This window comes from Tursiops truncatus, chromosome 15 (assembly GCF_011762595.2).
Source record: "Tursiops truncatus isolate mTurTru1 chromosome 15, mTurTru1.mat.Y, whole genome shotgun sequence".
NCBI lineage: Eukaryota > Metazoa > Chordata > Mammalia > Artiodactyla > Delphinidae > Tursiops > Tursiops truncatus.
The window spans coordinates 36,947,960-36,971,216 of NC_047048.1; the positions used below are offsets into that span (position 1 = coordinate 36,947,960).

General features: G+C 57.1%; 2 protein-coding genes across 19 annotated transcripts in view; one reads left to right on the forward strand and one right to left on the reverse strand.

Annotated features, from left to right (window-relative positions):
* The window catches only part of IFT140 (intraflagellar transport 140), a 70,916-nt gene extending 64,967 nt beyond the window's left edge, over positions 1 to 5,949 (forward strand). For 16 of the 17 annotated variants that reach the window (XM_073792487.1, XM_073792482.1, XM_073792493.1 and 13 more), the window contains one exon: positions 4,716 to 5,496. In XM_073792487.1, coding sequence (XP_073648588.1) covers positions 4,716 to 4,922 — 207 coding nt within the window. In that variant the 3' untranslated portion in view covers positions 4,923 to 5,496. Of the gene's footprint in view, positions 1 to 4,715 lie in introns of all 17 variants that reach the window. The other variant, XM_073792496.1, reaches the window with a different exon arrangement.
* Positions 438 to 18,630, reverse strand: TELO2 (telomere maintenance 2). Of its 2 annotated transcripts, none has more exons than XM_033840668.2 (21): positions 18,323 to 18,630; positions 17,299 to 17,634; positions 16,508 to 16,785; positions 14,492 to 14,606; positions 14,149 to 14,319; positions 12,670 to 12,772; positions 12,431 to 12,499; positions 12,105 to 12,246; positions 11,879 to 12,015; positions 11,302 to 11,381; positions 10,980 to 11,081; positions 10,674 to 10,762; positions 10,490 to 10,581; positions 10,177 to 10,293; positions 9,995 to 10,066; positions 8,637 to 8,801; positions 8,097 to 8,188; positions 7,392 to 7,491; positions 7,150 to 7,214; positions 6,817 to 6,932; positions 438 to 6,042 (listed from the first exon to the last, which is right to left on the reverse strand). In XM_033840668.2, the coding sequence occupies exons 2-21, from the start codon at positions 17,631 to 17,633 to the stop codon at positions 5,936 to 5,938; spliced, it is 2,547 nt and encodes an 848-aa protein (XP_033696559.1). In that variant the 5' UTR covers position 17,634; positions 18,323 to 18,630; the 3' UTR covers positions 438 to 5,935. The 2 variants fall into 2 exon arrangements, with proteins under 2 accessions (XP_033696559.1, XP_033696560.1); XM_033840669.2 differs by having other exon boundaries at positions 14,149 to 14,296; positions 14,492 to 14,560; positions 18,323 to 18,628.
* Between the last annotated feature and the right edge of the window lie 4,627 nt (positions 18,631 to 23,257).

Sequence of the window (23,257 nt, forward strand, 5' to 3'; positions counted from 1 at the left end):
TTGACAGGCACAGACATCCTTTCCTGTCCCTTCACTCCTCAGTTTGCTAATAACACTTGGGGTGCCCACCTCCTGGAGTTGAGAGAGTGTATGTAAGATGGGTGTCACTTCCTTAAATGTAGGATAGAATGTGTAAGTGAACCCACTGGTCCTGGAGCTTTCTTTGTGGAAGGGTTTTGATAATTCAGTTTAACAGAGCAGTTCTCAAACATTTTGGTCTTGGGACCCCTTTACGCTGGGGAAGTTATTGAGGACCCTAAGAGCTTTATGTGGGTTATATCTATGAATATTTACTGTATTAGAAAATAAGCTAATAAATTTGTAAAATATTTGTTAATTTACTTAAAAATAAAACCCACTACATGGTAACATAAGTAACATTTTCATTTAAAATAACTGTATTTTTCAAAACAAAGACATTTAGTGAGAAAAGTAACTTTGTTTTACATTGTTGCAAATCTCTTTAATGTCTGACGTAATACAGGACAGCCAGACTCTCCATGTCTGCTTCTGCATTCAATGTGGTAAAATAAGTTTTCACTGAAATATGAAATCTGTGATGAAAACGCAGCTTCACCCCAATGTGTAGGTGAGAAGGGGAGGACCTTGTAGCAGCCCTGTCAAGTATTCGCGGGTCTTAGACACCACACCACACTCCACAAGTGGTGTTTCCTAAGTTAGTTGCAATGAGCAATCTGAAACCATGTCAGCATGCTTTTTGTACTTGTTACCTTAAAACCCGTTGGTCTACCTTCCATCTTTTACACATACATGATTTTGTAACATCATGGTGGTCGTTTGGAAAATACTGGTTCACTGGGTTGTGCAAATGTCAAAACATTTCATTACACACAAGAAATCCTGTTGGCAGCGATCTCATCAGGAAAGTCCAAGTATTGAGTGGACACGCAGCTGGTGGTGGCTGCGATGTAGGTAGGTGTGTGGTGGTGTCTCACTGTGGTTGTAACACACCCTGTCTGCGTGGCTGGTGGCAAGCCCCTGCTCAGGTCCCCTCCTGCAAGTGCTCACACTGCTCCTTGCTTCATTGGGTGTTTGTCTTCTTATTGAGTGTGGCCTGGACGTTGTCTGCATCAGATGTGCGAGCTGCCGTGTTTTCTCCCCGTCTGTAGGGAGTTCCCTTTCATCCCTTGCCCTCCCCCTCCTTCTGGACTCCAGCCACTTGTATATATTGGCCCCTGGCTCAACTGATTCTTTTTCCCAGAATTTTTCCTATTTTCATTTGGGGCGGTTGCTTTGCTGTTGCTGCAAGTTGACTGTCTTCCTTCTGCAGAGTCCGCTCTGGTATTGCTCCTTCCGTAGTTTCACCTCCAGTGGGTCTGAACCGGCTCTCCTCCCTCCGTCTCCTGTGTCTCTTTATTCTGCTACTTTTTCCTCTGCCTTACTGAGCACGTGAAATATTTACTACTGTAAAGTCCTCGGCTCCATGTCAATTCCGGTTGTCCCTATTGGTCGATTCTTCTCTTTGTTATGGTTCGTATTTTCCTGCTTCGCAGGTCTGCAATTATTTATTGGATTCCAGACACTGTAAATGTTTTAGGTTGTCAAGTGCTGGAGTCTGTGTGTGTGTTCTTTTCAATATTGTTGAGTTTTCTCCTGGGATAAGGGTAAGTTACTTGGAAACAAATTTGATCCTTTTGTGACTGTATTTGGGAAATCTGTAATTATTTTTCCTTCAAATATTTTTTTTCTGCCTTATTCTCCCTTTCTGGGTCTCCAGTTGAGTGTTAGGCCTTTTCATATTAAGTGGATACACATTTGTAATTGATGTTCATTGTTATTAATCTTTTCTTCCTATTACTTGAATTAGGTAACATAACTATCTTCAAATATACTGACTCTCTCTGACTATCTTCAATCCGCTGTTAACCTGTCCAGCAGATTTTTCATTTTAGATTTTGTATTTTTCTGTTCTAGAATTTACACTTAGTTCTTTTTTTTTAGTTTTCTGCTAAAATTTCCTATTTGTTGATTCATTAAGAAGGAACACTTTATACTCCTGAGCATAGTTGTAATTGCTGCTCCAAAGTCTGTGCCACTAATTCAAACATCTGGACATCTCCATTATTTGTCTTTTCTCTTGAGTATAGGTCAGGTTTTCCTGTTTCTTTCTATGTCCAGCAGTTTTTTGTATCCCGGACATCGTGGATAACACATTGTAGAGACCCTGGCTTCTGCTATGTCTTCTTTCTGTCCTGCTTTCCTTAGGCAGCCATCTTTGTTGAGCTCAGAGTGTAAGCCCCCCCACCGTGGTGGGCAGCGGGGCTCTCTGCTCAGTACGTGGCTTTGCTCAGGCTCCTTGGCGTGTGGCTGGTCCCCACCACATGCAGAGTCAGGGTCAAGCAGAGGTCAGGGCAGAGCCCACACTCAGAATCTGTCTGCTCCACGACTGTCTTCACCATTTCCTTACATGCCAGCTGCTGTGGTGGATGCAGTTCTGATTCTGGTTCTTTTGGCCAGTTTCTTTGTGCCTTTTACTTCCCCCAGTGGCCCTGACTGGGCCTCCCCGAGGCAGTTACAACAAGCAGAAAACTCACCCAAGTGTCGGCTCCCCCTGCCCACCTGCCCACGGTTGTTCTCCAGAGCCTTTTGCATTTTGCCCAGTTTGTCCTTGTCGTTTGGGAGGGGGGCTGGTCTAATGTGAGTTACCCTGCCCTCACCAGAAGCCTCTGTCCTCGTTCTTTTCGGTCTTCGTCCTCTGAAACCAGCAGCAGAACCCCACCTGGCTGCATTTTCCCTTCATCTTTTAAAGGACAGCACACAGACTGTGCTATAGTCCACGTGCTCTGCCCACGGCCTGTCCCTCGCAGGTAGTTCCTGGTGAGGCTGCAGTGACCCCGAGGGACCCCCGCTTTCCCTTCCCAAGTGCTGGCAAACCCAGGATTGACAACTCATTCAGAAGCGTTGCCAGTGGGCCAGGCTGGCCTCACGGGGCGCAGTTCCCAGATTCCCAGGAAAGCCAAGCGTCTGTGGCCCAGGTCTGGGGGGTCAGCACCATGAACTCAGACTTCCCGGCCAACTTGCTCACATCCTCCCGGCCCTGCCACTTCCACTCACCGACCCCTTTTGTTGTTGGGGAAACAGCTCTAAAGTGAATCCCAACAGGTTCCCACTTTTTTGGAGAATAAAACAAAAGTGGACTGCAGAGATGCTCAGACCACTGAATCCTCAAAATTAACAGAAAAATCACATTTCAAGTATTTCACCAAATTCTTTGTTGTCTCAAGCCTTGTTTGAAGCCCGTAGGATTTAGTAATTTTAAATTTTAAAAAATCTATAAATACATTGAGAAAGGATAGGCCTGCATGAGTTTCCTCCCCGGGTGTGGGCAGGGGACACAGAAGCCCCCACTGCTGCTCCAGGGTCTCCCCGTCCCTGGGACGTCCCTCCCGCTCAGTCCTCATGGCCCCATCCTGAGTCCAATCCTGACAGACTGCCGACCCTCCTTCTGGAGACGCTGCTTCCCTTGCCCCCAGTGCGCCTGGCTGTGTCGTTCCTCGCCCCCAGGTGTTCTCTCTGGCTTCCCCACCGACTCCCACCCCCTCCCCTCTGCGTAGGCTCTCCAACCCAAACCCCACGGCTGCCCAACTCCCTCTACCCTTGCTGGGCCGGGCTTCTCACCGAAGCGCCCAGTGGCCTGGCTTGGTCCTCCCTTGTACCTGTGTCCTGTGTGCCCAGCACGGCTCACAGCTGGCCCTCAGCAGACACCGAGGGGCGTCCCTGGTGCCTGGGTATCTCCTTCCATCGTTGGAGGGCTCCTGGGCACTTGCACGCTGCATCCCCCATCCCTCCAAACACCCTATTTTATCTTTATGATCTTTATTGTTTATATCAGAGTTATATCTGTCTGAAATAAGATCAGTCTAAAATTTTATCATCTTTAAGAAATGCTAAGATGTGATTATTTCCTCATAAAGTCAAAAAGCTCCTGGAAATTTTGTTCATATTCTGAATTGATACTCAGTGTACCCGTAGAAGCCACGTGAGGCCCTGTTCCAGCTCCTTGTGCTTGCACATGACCCTCCCTGTGGGTGAGCAGGTGGAGCAGGTGTAAGGAGGTGTGGGTGGGTGCAGGCAGGTGGAGCAGGTGTAAGCACACCCGTCCTGGCTCAGACCCCACCCCAAGCTGCTGTGCGGCCCCCATGCCCCCCCCCCACATATTCCCACTGGTAGGACCAGAGGAAGTCCTACAGGAAAACCACTGACAATCCCATAGTTCACCAGCCCCGGGCCAAGGACCACGCACACATGAGACTCACTAACCACAGGCCAATTAACTGGGGTAAATTGGAGGCCTGGTCAAAATACACAAGACAAACCATTTGTATGTTGCTGCCAGCCCTCTGGCCCAACAAGCACACACCCCAGAGTGAATGAAACAAACGGGAGACATGAATCCATCCTTTCCTCGAGGTCTCCCTGTGTGTATCCAGGGTGGGCGGACCCTCTGGGACGTGGTCCCCAGACACACAGGGTCCTGGTAACAGGCTGCCCATGGGACTCCCTGGGGGAGCTCACAGCACTGACCACCGGAGCCTGAGCCTCGCTGTCCGCAGATGCCACCAACGCTTGGGAAGGTCGGGAGGCCACCCGAGCCCCTTTACCAAAGGTGTCCCTCCCCTATTCACTCTGCCCCCGGGCTGGGCCCCTTGTTCCCACTGTGCGCTGACCAGTCACGGCTGTTGTGTGTGACCCAGGCCTACAAGTACCTGGAGGAGATGCGGAAGAGAGTGCCCTCCGCCAACGTGTCGTACTACGTGAGCCAGCACACTGTGGACGCCGTGCACCAGGGCCTGGGCATCCCTCTGATGTGCACCATGCCGGAGCAGATGCGCCACAACAACATGGAGGATCACAAGGAGATGGACGAGGAGGTGATGGAGGAGGTGGAGAATGGCCCCTGAGGGCCTGCCGCTGCCCAGGCTCTTCTGGGACTTGCCAGTCATTATCAGTACCAGGAGCCTGACGTTCCTGGTGAAAGTTTTGTGTCTGAGTCCGTAGGTAGAGCTGTGGGAAAATGCGCTAGCCTCCGAGGGGCATCAGGGGGAGGTCTCTAAGCCACCCCTTCTGAGTCCCTGACCCCTGCAGGATTTTGTTTTAGCCCCTTGGCAGTCAAGGGAGTTGGTTCATTTTTCCCATGACATTCCCCCAAGTACAGGGTGTAAAGCCTAAGAAACTGAGGGTGTCCCCATATTCCCGCCCCCCCACTCCTGGCACCCACACAGGTTGCCCAGCAGTGCATCTGACTGGTTCCCACAGGACACCCCGTCCTGACCACCGGGAGACAACGGTTGGCACTGGGCTGCAGCGGGAGGCTCTGTCCATCTAGGCCATGCCCTTTCCGTCACCAGCTCCCACCATAAGGGGCCAATCAGGGACAGCACCATGATGGGGGCGGGGGGGCTGCCTCATGCTTTCCCACCCCCAGCTCCACCCACCAGCTGCCGAAATTCTCCAAATAAAGTCTGTTTTCTCAGAGGCCCGTGTCCCCTTCCTGCCCCCATTTCCATGTCTCCCCTTCAGGGGGCCGTGTGTGGGCACCAGGCTCCCTGCAGGAGTGAGAACCATAAAGAGCTCCTGCACCTCTTTTATTCTTCCTTTTCTGTTGTTCTTAAAGTCCCTGGCCTTTTCGGTGAGGAAGGGGTGGGGGCACATTGCTAAGAAGCCCCCAGGCCCAGTGGCCCCAGCTCTGCAGTCTACAGGCTGCACGGAGGCACCGGGCTGAGCAGCCATCCTGGAGCCCAAGCCTCAGAGGCCACATCCCAGTCCCAGTCTGTGGGGGCCAGAACCCGAGGCCCTGATGCAGAGTCTTCGCTGAGCCGCAGACACTCCAGGCTGTACCAGCTGCACCTCCGCCCCACGTGCTGGCCCCCAGCCCACACTCTTCCAGTGGGACGTGCCTTCCGAGGGTCGGGGGCTAAGGAGAGGAGAGCGGGAGGAGCTTATCTCGGAGCTTCTCCAGAAGCAGTAGTGCCTTCACCGCCAGCAGCCTGCAGTCCTTGTCTGGGTCCTTCTCGGCCACGTCTGCAAAGAGAGAAATGGAAGCGTGGGCAGCGTCACAGCACTGAGCGGGCCAGCCCTCTTCAGCTGCTCATTTGAGCCCTCCTGAATGAGCCCCGCGTGGCACCAGAATCTCCTCAGACGCCGGCAAAGGGCTCCTTAGCACCTGGGGCTAGGAGCCCGGCCGGGGAGGCACCTGCACCCACAGCACAAGGCCCCGAGCCGTCCCAACACACCGAATGCAGATGTGCTCAGACACCCATGTGGGGGGGCTGGCCTGCAGGAGCCTAGGAGGCTCATGGGCTGCCTCGCCGGGCAGGGTTGGCAGAAAGGGAGAGAAAGGCCGCCATCAGAACCACCGGGCCTGCCAGTGTGGATGCAGATGAGCTGCGAGCCCTGAGGGTGGACACGGGCACGGTGGCTCTGAGGGCCATGGCTCAAGTGCCCACAGGTGGGGGTACTACTGGCCACAGAGACTTTTTAAAAAGAGCACGTGTGTGGGGAAGGGGTGGCCGCCAGAGAAAATGTGGCAAAATGCCAATCACCACTGTAACTCTGCTGAGGATGGAACTTTCCAGCATATACAGGTGCCACCCCCACATCTGGGCGCCTTCCCTGCAGGACTCCCCAAAGTCAAAGTGACCCGACAGCAGCCATGTCCCCACCCCCACACTGAGGACACTCAGCACACAAACGGGAGCCACATGACGCTCATGCTGGGCCGGGGACTGGGCCATGCTGCCCACGAGCTGACGGCCTCCCGCCGCCTGGCCACGGTGACCCCGGCCTAGCACTCACCTCCCAGCCAGGACCGGGCCTCCAGCAGCTCGTCCAGCAGGTCTGCCAGCAGCCGCTCAGCCGGAACGCTGAGGAGGACGGCGGAGACAGCAGACAGCAAGCCCTGGCGCACATAGCTGCGGAGAAGGCAGGAGCCTGAGCCATGAGGAGCCGCAGCCTGGCGCCCTCCACCCACGCCAGGCAAGCCCTGCCAGCCCTTCCTGCTGCAGGAGCGCCCAGCCAGGCTGCCTCTCGGCCACCCCAGAAGCCGCCACCCACCTCCCACTGTCCACTTTCCAGCAGGATTCAGGACCCTCACCCCACCTGACTCCCCTCAGCCCTGTAGCTACTCACGCATCACCATGGAAACGAAGGGCCCACACGAACTCCAGCAGGGCCTTGCCCATGGGCACAGCCACCTGAAACAGCAGAAGCCAGTAGGCAGGGGTCCTGGCACACAGCAGTCCCCGCCTCAGACCCCATCCTCGGGTCCAAACACTCCTGTCCCAAGGCAAGGCCCACAGGGGGACAGAACATGGCGCAGACCCCACAGGAGGTGAGCCATCAGATGCCAGAGGAACGGGGTCCCAGCTCACCGTGGTGTTCACAGCCAGGTACATCAGGGCCCCTAAGGTGTGGGCCAGTCTCCCAAGAACCAACTGGTCATCTCCCAAAAGGTCGAAAGTCACTAGAGGCCTACAACACAGAACCCAGTGAATGGTGCAGGCCAGGCACTCAGGGCCGGCTCCCCAACCTCGTGGGCCACCAAGGGCACCCCAAGCCCCTGGACGCCCCTCCTCACTGCCTGTCCCCACATGGCGCCCAGAGCCACAAGAAGGTGTTGGACAGACTCCCCGTCACTTTGCAAGGCCACCTGGTCAAGCCCGGGCCTGGATCAGGAAGCAGGACCACTGCCTGCAGGGCCTCTGCAGCAAAGGGCTCCAGGCCCTTCCCTCTGTCCACAGAGCCTTGCACCCACGTGGCGATGGCTGGGGGATATCTGCACCCCGCTCGGGCTGAGGCAGGACAAGGATGCACACGGGGGCGGCAGGGCACGCCGGGTCGAGGCACGAGGGTGAGGCTCTGGCCCCAGCCCCACCATGAACCCAGCATCCGGAGATAGCGGACACCCTGACGCCTAATGCCCTCACGTCACTTGATTTAAGCTACAAACAATCACAGCCGAGTTCCTGACCCCCCGAACCCAAATCCCACCTTAGCCCCCACCCTAGGGACCCTCCCACCCACGGATGCCAGGGCTCCTGTTCCCCAAATCACAGGCCTCCAGAAAACTCTCTCACCTGTCAAAATGTTGAAGGAGGGGGAAGAAGAAGTAGCCAGCCACCGAGTTGAATTCGTTGGGGCCAACGGCTGGTGCCCGCCCCGCAGAGCCCTGCCAAACACACGTGCTCACAAGGCGCCAGGCAGGGCACAGGGCACAGCCTTGCCTGGAGACCTCACACCAGGGACACTCGGGGACACGTGGGAGGGGTGGTCCTGAGCACCAGAGGAGCAGGCACCACCCCCCACCCCCAGTGATGACTGAGAATGTCTCCAGACATGGCCCAACGTCCCAGGAGACCACATTCAGCCCCGGCCTAGAGGGACCCCAATGACCCAGCACACGCCAGGCCAGTTGTTGCCGACAGAGAACCCTCAGGGCTGTTTTCACACGTTTTAACGCTGCATTCACGTTTTAAAGTCACTTCAGTGTGATGCCCTAACAGCATGTGTCACATCACTCAGTTTGTACCAAAAACCCTCCCTTCACAGGACACTGTGGTCACTGTCCCCTCGGGGCAGAGGTCCCACCCAAGAGGCCACCCCAGGGCCTGGCTGACCTTGGAAAACCGCCGGGTCTTACGTCTGACGCGCTCCTCCACCACCGCCCGCCAGGCCGGGACCACAGCACCACCAGGCTGGGAGCCGGGGTCTGGGGAGCCCCGCTGGGGAGCCTTCCCAAGGCGCCCCGGCCGAGACAGCTCCTGGGCGGCCAGAGTCAGGACCTAGAAGAGAGGAGACACCTGGGGTAGCCGCCATCCCACTGGGGAAGGATGACATCTTCCAAATTTCAAGGTGAATCAGGTGCCCTCGAAGGCCCCAGCAGTCCTCAGGGGGGAGGTTCTGGGAACCCCATGCTAGTCAGTTAGAGTCCCTTAGGCTCGCTTCACTTTGTCGGGTGACAGAAAGGAGGTGGGCGTGCTCCCTGCTGACGAGCCTGAAACCTTTGGTCACTTCTCCCGAAGCCCATCCAATCCCGCCACCCCCACCTCTCAGGATAAGGGAAGGAACCCCAGCCCAGGCCATATGTGAACGGAGCCGGACCCGGAGGCCACACGTGCAACCTCGTTTTTAGGAAGCACCCAGGACAAGCAGATGCACAGACAGAGCAGACTGACTGCGGGGCTGGGGGTGGGGAGGGAGCGTCTTGGGTTCTTTTGAGGGTGACATGGGACGTCCTGAAAGCAGGTGGACGTGATGGTCACATGACGTCGGGAAAGTACCAAACGCCCTTGAACTGTAAACACAGAAACGCTGAACTTTTTTTCAGCTTTGTCTTAGTCTCTGTGTCACTGTGACGAACACACGTGGTGTATCGTTCACCATGGTAATCGTTGTTCAGCACGGCTCAGCGGCACCAGGTAAACTCATGGTGCCGCCGTCACCACCAGCACCTCCAGAACCTTCTCATCCTCCCAAACTGAACCTCTGTCCCATTAAACCCTGACTCCCCACCCCTCCCTCAGCCCCTGGCACCCACCATCTGCTCTCTTCCTGTGAATCTGATGGCTGCAGGGACCTCACGTAAGTGGAATCGTACGCTATTTGTCCTTTTGAGTCTGGCTTATTTCCCTGAGCACGGTGTCAGAATTTCGTTCCTTTTTAAGACCAAGTAATATTCCACTGTATGAACCCACCACGTTCTACTTATTTTAGGACTGAATTTTACGGTGTGTGCATCATACCTCAGTAACGCTGTTATCTAAAACAAAGAATGCAGCCCCTGAAGCCCATGCTCTGTCAAGAAAACATCAGACAGACGCTGGTCCCAGCCTCTCAGGTCTGGCAACAAGGGGCTTGGGGAGGCCTGTGGTCCCATCCCTATAGATTCTGGCAAATGCTTGTTCCCCCTCCAGGGGCTTTGCACCAGGCCTGCCAGTCCAGCCCTGATGAGTGGGACAGAGGCCCAGGCACTTACGTCCAGAATGTCCATGCGCTGCCGGAGGCTGTAGTTGAGGGCGTAGAACTGTGTGGTCAGGTACTCCGCCACCTAGGCCGGGCGGACGAGAGGCCTCTGAGGACCACAATCCCGGAGACAGGGTCCCAGCACAGCCCCTGCTGGGGGCACAACCCGGGCTCCACTCAGCCGCGGGGACTCACCCGAGCCGGGTCTGTGACTGTGAGGGCCACCAGGGCCCTCTGGCGCAGCCCCTCGAACCCCACCACGGCTGTCTTCTCCTCCAGGTGCAGCAGCACCTTGGCCAGCTCCACGCTCACCTGCGCACAGGGTTAGGGTGCTCGACAGAAGGGGCCTGTCTTGAGGAGCCTGGGCTGCGCCCCCCGCCCCCCACCCCGGCAGAGGCCCCGCTGCCAAGGCCCATGTGGGCCACATGGGGCTCCCTGAAGACACATGCCCTTGCCAAGCCATCACCCACCTCCTGCAACCCTGACAGCCCAGCCCTCATGCGCTCACCTCCTGAGTGGCAGCCGGGCTCCTGAAGATCAGCCCCTCGAGGGCCCACAGGGCCGCCTCCCAGCGTTCCCAGTCCTCGGACCCAGTCAGAGCTGCCCAGAACCCACATGGTGCCTGAGTGAGGCGGAGCCGGCGGGCAGGGTGGGCAGCATGCGGGGGACCCGGGGCAGGGGCGGGGGCATACCTTCCAAGCAGCCCCGCACATACGAGGGCGCCTTGCTGCTTCTCTGCTCCCTGTCTACCGACATGTCGTAGGGGACAAACTCATCATCGCTGAGGAAGAAGAACAGACACGCAGACCTGCCTGTCACCCAGGACTCACCCCCAGTCCCTGAAGCTTTGGGAATGGCTGCCGGGCTGAGAGTCCCGTGGGCTGATTTCCAGGTGGGAGGAGGACTCGTGAGGCAGAGGGAACCGGCGCCGCAGGGCCCACACCCTGAGGTGGGCCCCGCCAGGACCCTCGCACTCTCCCCCGTGGGGCTGCCCCCACCTGTCCAGCTCGGAGTCGGAGCCCTCAGGCCCAGTCTGGGGTCCACTGCGGTCCACAGTCTCTCTGTCAGGAGTCTCTCCACTGACCGGAGCGAAAGACGGGCTTTGGGGACAGAGAAGGATCCCTCAGGGGTGCCCCACAAGTCTCTCATCCCAGAACCCATGCTTCCCGAGGAAGCGCCCTCACCGCCCCCGCCCTCATCTTAGCTTCTGCCTCAGCGATAGCAGGACAGGAGTAACAGGTGTGCAGCAGCCACCCCACCTGGCCCACCATGCCCAGAGCTCCAGGTGGGGACCAGGGATCGGGGCACAGAGACCCTCACCCCGCCTCTGAGGGGCCGTCAGCCGCGGGCCGGGGCATGGCCAAAGCCAGCATCTCGCGGGTCAGCTCATCCTCTTCATACTGCAACGCAGATGTGCTGGAGTTGGCTGGGACGGGAGCAGTGGGAGTGGTACAGCTGGGCCCCTGCGAGGCCCTCCCATCACAGCCCGCAGTCTGCGCTTCTGGCCTCTGGCAGCCAACGGTCTTTCAAGAGCAACTGTCCAGGTTTCCCCCTCTGCAGAGGGTGGCACTTGGGGGGCTGAAGGCTGGAGGGCTTGGGAATCCCCCAGACACAGAGCAGATGTGGCACCGTCTCCAAGGACATCCCAGAGGGCTCGGCAGATGGAGGGGAGGCCTGAGAGTCCCGTCTAGAGAATCCACCTGGGGACACGTGCTCAGGCACCAGCTGAGGGGCTGCGCCTCCCCTCCCCGCCCAGCCGCGGCCTCAGCAGCGCCACCAGGTCCAACTTGACACCAAGCACAGATCTCTGTGGTCCTGGACACAGGCAGGCAGGGTGACATTGGGGCAGGAGTGTCGGCAGCTCAGGGAGAGCATGGCAGGCGCAGCCTTTGCTCACCTGGAACTTCAGGGGAGGCCCCTCGGGGTGGATCCGGGCGCTGGCCACCTCAGCCACGATCATGCCCAAGCGGCGCACAGGGGGTAGGCTGCTGTCCAGGCGGCTCTTCACTCCCTCCATCAGGCTGGCCAACAACTCTGAAAGCACCGATGTGCATGGGCTGAGCTGGGGGGAGGATGGGGCTCCGGCGGGGGCAGTGGGGATGGGGCACCCACTGCGTGCTCACCGTCCCGGCTGTCCCGGAGCTCTGCCTCCCCCAGGTGTGCCAGGCAGATGAGGATGGCCTTGCTGACGTAGCGCTGCTGCACCAGGGGCACATGGCGGATGGCACTGCTGCTGCCCCACGTCTCCAGGAGCTCCTTCAGCGCCTGGTGGGTGGTAGGCTCGGCCTGGCAGACAGCCCCCGCCTCCCCAACGCATCCCGGAACCTCGTGGGCCTTGGTGCCCATGTCCCCACAGCCCCAGAGAGGCTCCAGCCAGCGCCCTCCACCCCAGGCAGGAATGCTCTCCCGCAGGGACTGAAGGTCCCTTACCTGCACAGGCAGCGCTTACCTGCATGAGGAGTGAGCGCCGCTGGCTGTCCATGGCCAGGTAGCCCAGCAGGCTCTGCAGCATGGGCATCTGCGACAGAGCCGGCGTCCTCTTACCGTCTGCCAGGCAGACACCACCCGCCCGGCCCGGGGAGCCCAGGGGCGGGACGAGTCTGGGCTGAAGGACCGCGACATGTCCGGGCGCCCAGCACTGCTCCAGCCCCGCCTGCCGCAGCTACCACCCCCGGCCGGCACCCTCACCGTGCAGCTGTACTGTAGGAATAGCAGCTTCCGGGTCATTACAAACTGGGCCTTCTTACTCTTTGTCACCACATTCCCCAGCAGCCGTGAGAGGACTTCAGGCCTGCGAGGCATAGCGGTGGGGAGAGAGAGAAGCACAACTCCGAATCCCATGGATCCGCACTGGACCCCCGGGCTCCGCGCTAACCACCAGGGAGCCGCGCAGGTGCTTCAGCCCTGAGTCAGTCCTAACTCTCCCTCCTCCCAGTAAATGTGGAAACCAGGGAGCCCAGCGACTAGACACAAGAGGACATCCCTTGCCTGCCCCGACCAGTCCAGGTGAAATGCTCTGCCTAGACCAGGGCAGCCAGCTTTCTCTGTGAAGGGCCAGGCTGACAGGCCATCAGGCTCTGTAGAGACACGGTAGCTGAGAGCAGCGACGGCAGGTAGGTACACGGCTGAGTGTGGCTGTTTGCTGATAAAACTTTACTTACAAAAACACAGTAAGCCATGTTCGACCCAAAGGCCGTAGTCTGCAGATCCCAATCTAGACTGAGACCCCTGCTTCCTTTAGCGAGTGAGAGCTCAACACACGCTCACGCCAGCACGGAAGGAGGTGAGGCTGTGTTCCCCTCCTCGTCCCTCAAATCAAAGACGTGAAGGTTAAAAGAAAAAGAAAAAACAAGAAAACTGATAAAGTCGAAGAGAAAGACCCAGGCAAAGTGACCTACAGCCCTGGGGCAGACAGCACAACAGCCCCGGTGACAGAGAAGGCTGAGCCCTACCCAGTGACCCACGGTATGCTGGGCTCACAGGGTAGTTAGGACGTCTCAGAGAAGCCAAACCAGTGGTGCGGCCAGGACAGACCCAGGCCTGTGTTAAGGTGGGGGCCCGCCCTCACGAGGAGCCTTCACACAGGCGAGTAAAAGACTCGATCAGATGGTTCGTGATGCCTTCAAAACACACACCCTCAGCCAGGATCAAAGAAATGTGAAGTCAAACAGGGAAGAAAAGTCTTTGGCAGAGAAACAGGCCCTTCATGCCGGGAGATGGTCTGAAGGAACGTCGATGACAACCAAGCGACCCAGCACTGCCCTTTCAGGAACATGGCCCGCAGACCCCCTTGCTCACCGACACAGAGGTGGACGGGCACACAGGAAAGTCACCACAGCCACCAGGTGGGAGGAAGCTGTGTTCCCCGCACACCCTCCTGCATGATTTGGGTTTTCTGAGAACAGGGACCCTCAGGCTGCAGAGAAGCTGCAGCCTCTGTCTCGGTCCAGCCAGGTGTGGACTGGGGGGCCCAGACCAGCCGTCAGGAGTGGGAAAGATGGGCTTTTGCACAGCCAAACTCTACAAAATGACCGGCCACCAGACAAAGGGGCCACCGCCCACGTCCCGTGAGTGTTGACCCCACATAGGCAGGAGTCGTTTGGATCCCCACTGCCCGCCCTCCTGGGGGAGAAGCGTTTGCAGCAGGAAGGATGCCTTACTTCTTACCCTGGGGCAGCCTCCACGAACCCCTTCAGCACGGCCTCCATGGCCCAGTCGGGCACGCGCTCCACCAGGCACCAGCAGACCCGCTGCCAGAGGCAGCTGCCCTGGGTGAGCACCGTCAGCCGGGGCACAAGCACGCCCAGGACCTCCTCTGAGGGGAAGCACACAGGGGCCCTGAGCCCAGGGGCCATGGGGCGTCCAGTGTCTGCAGCCCACAGGCCCACCTGTCACAGAGCCAAGCCCCTACCCAGGGGCCCAGCAGGGCCAGACCCAGGCAAGGGGACCTCAGCAACTCCCTGCACCCCTCCCGGGACGTGCCGCAGCTTCTCCCACGACGAACACTCACTCTGTCTCCCGTGGACGCAGGCTTTCCCCAGGACCTGAGACAGGAAGGAGACGGAGCAGTCCAGGCCACCTGGGACAGGAAGGAGACGGTGGTAAGGCCATCAACGTGCACCTGGCTGAGCAGAGACAGACCTTGTTCCAGGCAGATCCCACATTGTAAAACTGCCAACTTGTTCAGTCTAATTCCAACCGCACCAGCATTGTTTCCAACTCAAAGAGCCAATGAAAATAATCATTTAAAAAGCATTATGTTCACAGTGATCCTACAAAGCAGGGACCACTGCGGGGCACCAGGAGGCGGCAGCACCAGAGGGGCCCAGTGAAGAGGAGGGGCTCTAAGCGCCACAGGGAGGAAATGAGGACGGAGGAACAAGGAGAGGGTGGGTGGCGGCAGCAGCCCCAGAGGAGCCAGGGGTGATGGGACCGACCAGGAGACAGATGGCCCCGCGCATGATGCAAACGCAGTATCTGAGATCTAAAGATGGGCGTTTGGGATCCTGCCAAGACAGAATTCAATGCAGCCACTCACAGGATGAAGGGGACATTGCTCCGGAGGCATTCAGGACACCCGGGCAGGCCGCCCCTCCCAGCCAGAGCAGAGGCTGGGCGGCCCAGCTGGAACCCCGCTTGGACACTTGGGCTGGAGAAACGCAGGCGCACACCTACCCCGGAGTGGTTCCCTCACCCAAGACAGTAATGCTCAAGGACACAGCAGGGCAAGCAGGGGTGTGCAAACACAAGGGGGCCCCACAGAGCAGCACAGGCCTCACCCCTGCGGCCCCCTGCCGAGTGCCACCTGGCCGTCTCCCAGGGCAGCCACTCGCCATGTGGGCAGACAGGCGACCCCTCACGACCCGCGTCCACGAAGGCAGAACAGTCTGCGAGATGTGGGCACAACTCCAGCCCCAAGGACACAATACTTAGGTCTATTTCTCTCAACACCCGTGAGGACCACCGGCCTGCATCAGCCACCACTCTGAGCGCCGGGTCGGCGGTGCGCACAAGCCCCAGCCCACAGCTCACTCGGGGGGGGGGGGGTCGGACAACAGGGCGGGGCCCCTCTGAGCACCGTAGAGGATGGTCAGTTCCAGGGAGAGGACAAGCCAGCAGCTACGACACTAAACAGGGTGACCAGAAAGGCGGCCCTGAGAAGAGGCACTTGAGGCCAGAGCATGGGGCATCCCAAACAGGAACGCCCGCCAGTCCAGAGCTGGGAGGAGGCGGGAGCAGAGATGCTGGAAGGTTCTGAGTGTGGCTCATGGTAACAGCATCATGCAGTTGCTCAGCTCAGACAAGACAGGAGGGCACGTGGGAGACTGTGGTAAGAATCCAGGCGAGATGAGGGACTCGGGCCGGGGTGGGGGCAGTGCAGGGGCCGGGGCCGCAGGGAAGGCAGGGCCTCACTGGGGGAAAGGGCAGTGGCTCGGACAGCCCGCCCGCTGTTCACCACCTGACGCCCACCCCCACTCAGGCCGCCATGGCCCCTGGCTTCTCTCGGCTCTTGGAACACACACGTGGGGAGCCACGTCCCTAATGCTCCAGAGACCATGATTAGTGGAGAGGGTGGGCAGGAAGCTGCTCCCATGGCCCCCAGGTACAGAGAGCTCCCTCAGAGTCGGCCCCCAGCACCGCCACCAGACACCAGAGCACCGAGGTCCTCCACCCACGATGACAAGGCCATGGGCACCGCAGCCGGCAGCCACCTTGGACGGACCCTCCTCACAGCAAGAGCTTTTTGGTTTCCAGACTGTGGACGTTCCCTTATTCTGAGTGAGGGGCCGGGCGGTGAGCAGCCCCACCTGGACATCCAACCAAGGACTGCAGGGCTTACGGGTCAGCTCCACCTCCCAGGCAGCAGAGCTGTGGGTGAAACTTCACGGCTGGGTGGCTGCCGCCCCAGACATGTGATAACGTCTGACTGGATGATGGCACTGCCAGAGATGGCAAAGTCCCTGGAGCCCTGGGAGGGAGGGAGGGGACGATGGCCTGAGGAGGCTATTAGAAGAGGGGCTCTCACCTCGGAGAGAGTCCACGACCACCTGCAGCACCCGCAGGACTTCCTCGCCCAGCAGAGGGAAGTAGTTCTGAGGGAGGAATGTGGCCAGGTTCTCCCGCTGCAGACGGTTGCCCAGGCGATCGGGCAGGCCCACCACCTTGGTGAGAAGTGTCTCCTGGAGCAGGGGGAAGGCTGGCCCTGCCTGCTGCCGACACTGCCCCTCCATCACAGCGGCCATCCTGCCCACGCTCAGGAACCTGGCCAGCAGTTGCGCCATCTTCATCAGACAGAAGCTGGGGCTGAACCAAGAGCAGGTGTAAACAGCCTCGCTTCCTAGGAGGGGCATGAAAGCCTGCCAACCCCACGCACCTTCCCCACCTTGGAATCACCTGACCCACTGACTTCCACAGCAACTGCTGAAAATCCAGCTTCCCAATGACACAGCTTCCCCGCAAGGACCGTGGTGGGCTTGATGTTGAGGGAATGAGTTTGCTGGGGTGCCTCACACAGAGCTGGGGGCCACAGAGTTAAGGGGCCCCAGGAGGATGGCCATGCCCACTGCCTACCTAGACCACCTAAGCCCGGATGCAAACACTCCTGCTGCCCCCTGGCCCACATGGCAAGACAGAGGGCTAGGGCCTTCCCATCGCAGGAGATTAACGCAACCCGCTTTTAGTTCAGTGCTCTGACATGCACAGGTTTTATTCTCTCACCTTTCAGGATGCCAAACTCTCACAGAATTTGGAGAACCCGTTGGTTCGAAATCCTTCAGGTGTTAAAGCAACCCCATAATCAGACCCAGCCCAGCTCACCTGGCAGCACCCTCGATGGACTCCATCAGCACCAGGAAGGCTTGGTCAGCCGGGCCCTCCAGGAAGAAGCTGGCCCACAGCTCCTCCATTTGGCCGTCAGGCAGCAGCTCCAGCCAGTCGGGGCTCAGCTTGCTGACCAGACATCTGAGAAAGGTGGAAAAGTGGATCCTGACAAACTCCTCCTGCTCCTCAGGGAGGGCTGGATTCTCCGTTGCACCAAGATAGCGCTTCAGGGACCCCAGGGTACAGAAGATGCGGCCCCCATCCTCAGAAGATGAAAGGATGTGAACAGCCTCCCAGACGGTGAGCCGGACGGCAGAGACCTCAGGATCCATCCTGGAGTTCACAGGAAAGGCATGTGAGAAAGGAAGTCCAGGGACCTGTCATCATCCACGTGGGACTCAGTCTCGGATAAGGAAGCACTTTTCACATATTCTCAGAAAGCCCGCTCTCCCGCCCTCGAGGAGGGAAGGTTTCATGGTCCAAGGCTTCCATGGTGCCCTCTGCAGAAGGGCAACCACGCCCCAGGGACCCATGTCTGGAGACACCTTAGATGTCACAACCGGAGGTGCTAGTCTGCCTCTAATGGGTGGCTGAGGCCAGGGATGCTGGTAAACATCCCATATACCCCATTACGCAGGACAGCCCCCAAAACAGGAGTATCCAAACCCAAATGTCAAGGGAGCTGAGGTTGGGAGACCCATCAGCACTTCTAACTCCCTGACGTATCCACCTGTGGTTCACCTTGCCAAGCTCCCTTCCTTCCCAGAAACCAAAACCATCTGCAGGTTGCATTTACTTCGGGTCGGGCGCCCCTGCAGCACGAGCGCCATTAAGTAGACACCTGTCTGTCACCAGTGCACCCAGCCACTAGGTCGGGATGCACTAGGGGCCCAAGAAGTGTCCCCACTGGCCTGGGCCTCCTCGCCCAGCCCGGTCCACGCGCGCTCCTTCTCGGGGTGTGGAGACCGGCTAGCGATCGCCCGGCCCCGCGCCCGCTCCCCAGCGTGCGCCCGGAGCCCACCTAGTGGCGCGGCGGGCAGCGGTCCTCGGGGGACGGGATGGGGTGTCGGGGCGGGCGGGGACCTCCGGACGGGCAGCGGTCACAGGGAAGCGCGCACCCGCCGGGTCCGCAGAGTCGCCACGGCGCGCTGCGTCCCGCTCACTCCGCCAATACCGACCCGTCGCCGATTCGTCACAGCCCCCGCGGCCCAGCTCTGCGCTCGGTTCGCGGTCCAGCTCACGCGGCCGCAGAGCAAAAGTTCCCGGGGCCCTGGTAGAGCTGGTGCTGAATTTTTTGAGCCTGTGGCGCCGGTACTGGGGGCAGCTGTTGACGAATCTGCGGCGAACCTGCGAGCCGGAAGACGCGCGGGACAGGCGGCTGTATCTGCGCCTGCGCTGGGGCGGGGCAAAGGGGGCGGGGCCCTAGTGGGCGTGGTTCCTGGTGGGCGGGGCAGTGTGCTTTGGGCTGCGCGGCAGGTGGCTTGGAGTCCAGCACTTCTGCGCCCGCCTGCCTTCCCTCAGCCTCCGCGTCGGTCTTCCCGGAGTGACCTCCTCCCGCCCTTCCCCCGCTCGCGAGCCCCAATCTCTCCTGAGCTCACACGTGCGTGCCTCCACAAACTCCTACTGGGCACCAAACGCGTGTGCGGCCTCGCCGCCCGCCCAGAGGTATGGCCCGCTCTCCGCAGGCCACGACCTTTGCAGGGAAACGGGCCACAGACTAGGAAGAAGTCGCAACTGGGGTGATTTCGGGTATTGATGGATGTCCTGGGACAGGTGCTTCACCGTTCAGCACGGTAGCCATCAGCCACCGGGTCAGTTCCTTGGTTGCACTGTCCACGTGTCAAGGGCTCGTTAGCCACCTGACACAATGCACAGCGTAGATATAGGACCTTCAGTCTTGGCAGAACCTTGGGGAGCGATCTGGGAAGACTTCTCAAAGAGGTACTATTTCAGCCCAGAAGGCCGTTGAGGTGACATGGAAAACATTTATTCATTCAACATACATTAACTAATTGCCTGCTGAGGTAGCAAGCACTCTTCCAGGGCACAGAATGAAGCAAAGTTCCTGTTCACACGTAAAGGGGGCAAATAAAGTACACATACAATACATCAGATGGCAGATAATGGTAAGAAAAATTAGGGAGAGTAAGAAAATGAGTGACCAAGAGCGGTCTCCTTTTAAAAGCTCCACCCTGGGTGCAGTTAGAAAAATGGACGGTAGGGGGCAACCGCGGATGCAGAAAGCCCCGCGGGGCGTCCGGTGCGTGGACAAGGGTGGGCCAGGTGGTGAGAAGGAGCTGACCTGGGCTGGACCGGATGGGTTGGACGTGGGTGCGAGTGAGCGAGGAGCGGAGGATGATGCCTTGCTGGGACTCTCCGAGAACTTCTCCCGGGCCGCTCCTGGACTAGGGCTCTCACTCCCGGTTCCTATTACAGCTTCCTTCTCTATTCCCCACATTTTCCTGAATCCTGTTACCCAGTAACTTCTCAAGAGATCCTGCACAGAGGATAAATTTCTTAAGCCTTTGCATATCTGAAAAATGCCTTTATTCTTTGCTCCAGGTGGATTCACATTTGAGCTAGATGCACAATTTTATCAGCACTACACTCTAACCATCTGGGCTAACCACCCACTCTGACTGCTTAATTTTAAATGAAAATCACTTTGCTCCTCTGTCTTTGGCAGCCAGCTTTGCTGCTGAGGTGGCCCACAGCCCTCTGGAGAAAGTCCCAATCCTTCGCATGTGACCAGGTTTTTCTCTCTGGACACGTTTAGGATTTCATCTGTGGTGTCTGACACTTGGCAAGATGAGCTTTGGAGTCAGGCCCCGTTCCTTGACCTGGCTCTCTCTGCCATGTGGTCTTGAAATGATGGGTACCCTTGTCTGCAGCACCTTCCTGTATTGTCTTCCTAAAATTTCCTCCACTATATCTTGTAGTCTCATTCTCTAAGATTGATCTCAATCCAATGTTTTCTCTCTTCTTTTCTATCTCTTTGCCTTTTTGCCTTCTTTCTGACAAATTGCCTTAACTTCGCCTTTTAGCTTTTCTGTTATACTTATCTATTTGTTTGCATTTTATTTTATTTTATTATTTAGTCATTTTATTACTTTTTTGATTTTGGGGAAAATCATAATTTTCATTTCCAAGAGCAACTTCTTCTTTTCTGATTATTTCTTTTTTCACAGCATCGTTTCTTGCCTTGTGTTTTTTTGTTGTTGTTTTGTTTGTTTTGGCTGGGCCATGAGGCATGCGGCATCTTAATTCCCTGACCAGGGATCAAACCCGCACCCCCTGCAGTGGAAGCACCAAGTCTTAACCACTGGACCGCCAGGGAAGTCCCCGTTTCTTGCCTTGTGGACACAAAGCTTTTCTTATCTCTCTGAGGGTATTATTTAGAATGCCTTTGAGCCTTTCCTTGGCCCTCTGCACGTCTCCCAGTTTCTCTTCTGTTTGGGCAGATTTCTGTCTCACCTGTGGATGGGATTTTGTTTGGTGGGGTGCAGGGAAGCTCTTGCCTGTCAGTAAGTGCAGGTTTTCTGCTGGGGCTAAAGAAGCTCCCTCCCCTCTCCAGCCTGGGGGCAGGTGCCTGGCTGTGGCTGCTGCTTTCCAGAAGCTGGCAGAACCCTCAGACTTTCACAGTCCAATAGGTAGACATTTATTTTAATACCTTGTTGTTAGCATTACACTTAAAATGAGTGAATTTTATGATATGTGTGCTTTCCACTAAATTTTTTTAAAAAAGAATGGATGATGAAAGAGATTGAAAGGAAAGCCCCTGTCTCTGTGCCCGGGGGCCTGCAGACCTGGAGTCTTTCTCCAGTGCAACGCTGTCCAATCCAACTATGACGTGAGTCCCATATTTAATTTTAAGTATTTTATAGCCATACTAAAAAAAGTAAAAAGAAACAGGTGAAGTTAATTTTATTTATTTATTTATTTGGCTGCTTTGGGTCTTGGTTGCAGCACGCAGGCTTCTCTCTAGTTGAGGCGCGTGGGCTCCAGTGTGCGCGGGCTCAGTAGTTGCATTGCATGGGCCCCAGAGTGCATGAGCTTAGTTGCCCCGCGGCATGTGGGATCTTAGTTCCCCAACCAGGGATTGAACACACGCCCCCTGCATTGGAAGGCAGGTTCTTAACCACTGGACCACCAGGGAAGTCCTGAAGTTAATTTTATTTATTTTTTATTTTTAAAAATATATTTATTTATTTGTTTATTTATTTATTTATTTTTGACTGAGTTGGGTCTTTGCTGCTGCACGTGGGCTTTCTCTAGTTGGAGCGAGCAGGGACTACTCTTTGTTGCAGTGCGCGGGCTTCTCATTACGGTGGCTTCTCTTGTTGCGGAGCATGGGCTCTAGGCTTCAGTAGTTGTGGCATGTGGGCTCAGTAGCTGTGGTGCATGGGCTTAGTTGCTCTGCGGCATGTGGGATCTTCCCAGACCAGGGCTCGAACCCGTGTCCCCTGTGTTGGCAGGCAGATTCTTAACCACTGCGCCACCAGGGGAGCCCCTGAAGTTAATTTTAATAATGTGTTTTATTTAACCCAGTCCATCCACAATACTACCATTTCAACATGTAATCATGGAACTTCCCTGGTGGTCCAGTGGTTAGGACTCCACGCTCCCTCCCCGGTCAGGGAACTGGATTCCACACGCAGCAACGAAGATCCCGAATGCCGTAACTAAGAACTGGTGCTGCCAAATAAATAAATAAATAAAATTTAAAATGTAATCACACATAAAATCTGTTGATAGTGAGGTATTTTACATTCCTTTTTTGTACTAAGTCTTTGAATCCAGTGTGCACTTTTCACCTGCAGCGGATCTCCACTCAGACTAGCCTCATGAAGGGCTCAACAGTCGCATGTGGCTGGGGCTCTGGTATTGGATAGTGCGGCTCCAGAGAGCCAGCGGACCACGTGCTGGGGCTGGGCTGGTGTGCAGGAGCAGTTGCCCAGCACAGGGGGTCAGGGAGGAGACAGGGGTCCGGCAACTCTGTATCCAGACTGACATGAGTCTCTTCACTCCAGCCTGCACCTCGCCCCAGCCCCCCACCATCCCTGGACACCCCCCAGCCTCTCAAACCTCCCTGTAATGGGATGAATGGTGGCCCCCAAAAAGACACGTCCAAGTCCTAATCCCTGTACCTGTGAATGTGACCTTATTTGGAAAAAGGATCTTTGCGGACGTACCTAAGTTATGGATCTCAAGATAAGATCACCCTGGATTATCCAGGTGGGCTCTTGATCCAATGACTGGTGTCCTTGTTAGAAGAGGAGAGACACACAGGGGAGAAGGCCATGTGAAGACAGAGGCCAAGGTTGGGGTGATGCTGCCACAGGAACAGCAGGAGCTGGATGAGGCAGGAAGGATCCTCCCCAGGAGCCTTCGGATGGAGTGTGGTCCTGCTGACACCTTGATTTCTGACTTGCGGCCTCCAGAGCCGTGGGAGAATGAATTCCTGCTCCCACCCCCCAGTGTAGTCATCGGGTGCAGCAGCCCCAGGACACCGACACGCTGCTTGCCCCTCCGGCTCCCCTCTGCAGTTCTCTCTGCTCCGCCGGGTCAGTTCTCCTTGCCTGCTCTCCTTGCCCTGTGTCTCCTTCAGGCTTTATTCCTTTGCTGCCATCAAAGTGACGCTTGAGGAGTGAGAGGAGACCAGCTTCTCTGCACAGCCGTCTTGTTTAACTGCAAGTCTTGGCCTTGACCATGGTTTTATCCTGCTCCCCTCACTGGGTCACAACTGTCCATGGACCTGGCCCTAGAATGAGGTCCCACGCCCCCTATTTACTTAGACAGCCTGTGTTTGTTTCTGGGGGCTGCTGTAACCAATGGCAACAAATAGGGGAGCTTAAAACAGCAAGAACATTTTTCCCTTGCATCTCTGGAGGCCAGAAATCCAAGATCAAGGTGTCAGCAGGACCACGTTCCCTCCAAAGGCTCCTGGGGAGGATCC

Excerpts from the sequence above, each read along its gene's own strand:
- TELO2 (XM_033840668.2), bottom strand. The coding sequence starts at position 17,633 with ATGGATCCTGAGGTCTCTGCCGTCCGGCTCACCGTCTGGGAGGCTGTT. Across the intron at positions 10,067-10,176 it reads CAGTCACAGACCCGGCTCGG|GTGGCGGAGTACCTGACCAC; the intron begins GTGAGTCCCCGC and ends CGCCCGGCCTAG. Across the intron at positions 6,933-7,149 it reads CTTCGTTTCCATGGTGATGC|CTATGTGCGCCAGGGCTTGC; the intron begins GTGAGTAGCTAC and ends CCTTCTCCGCAG.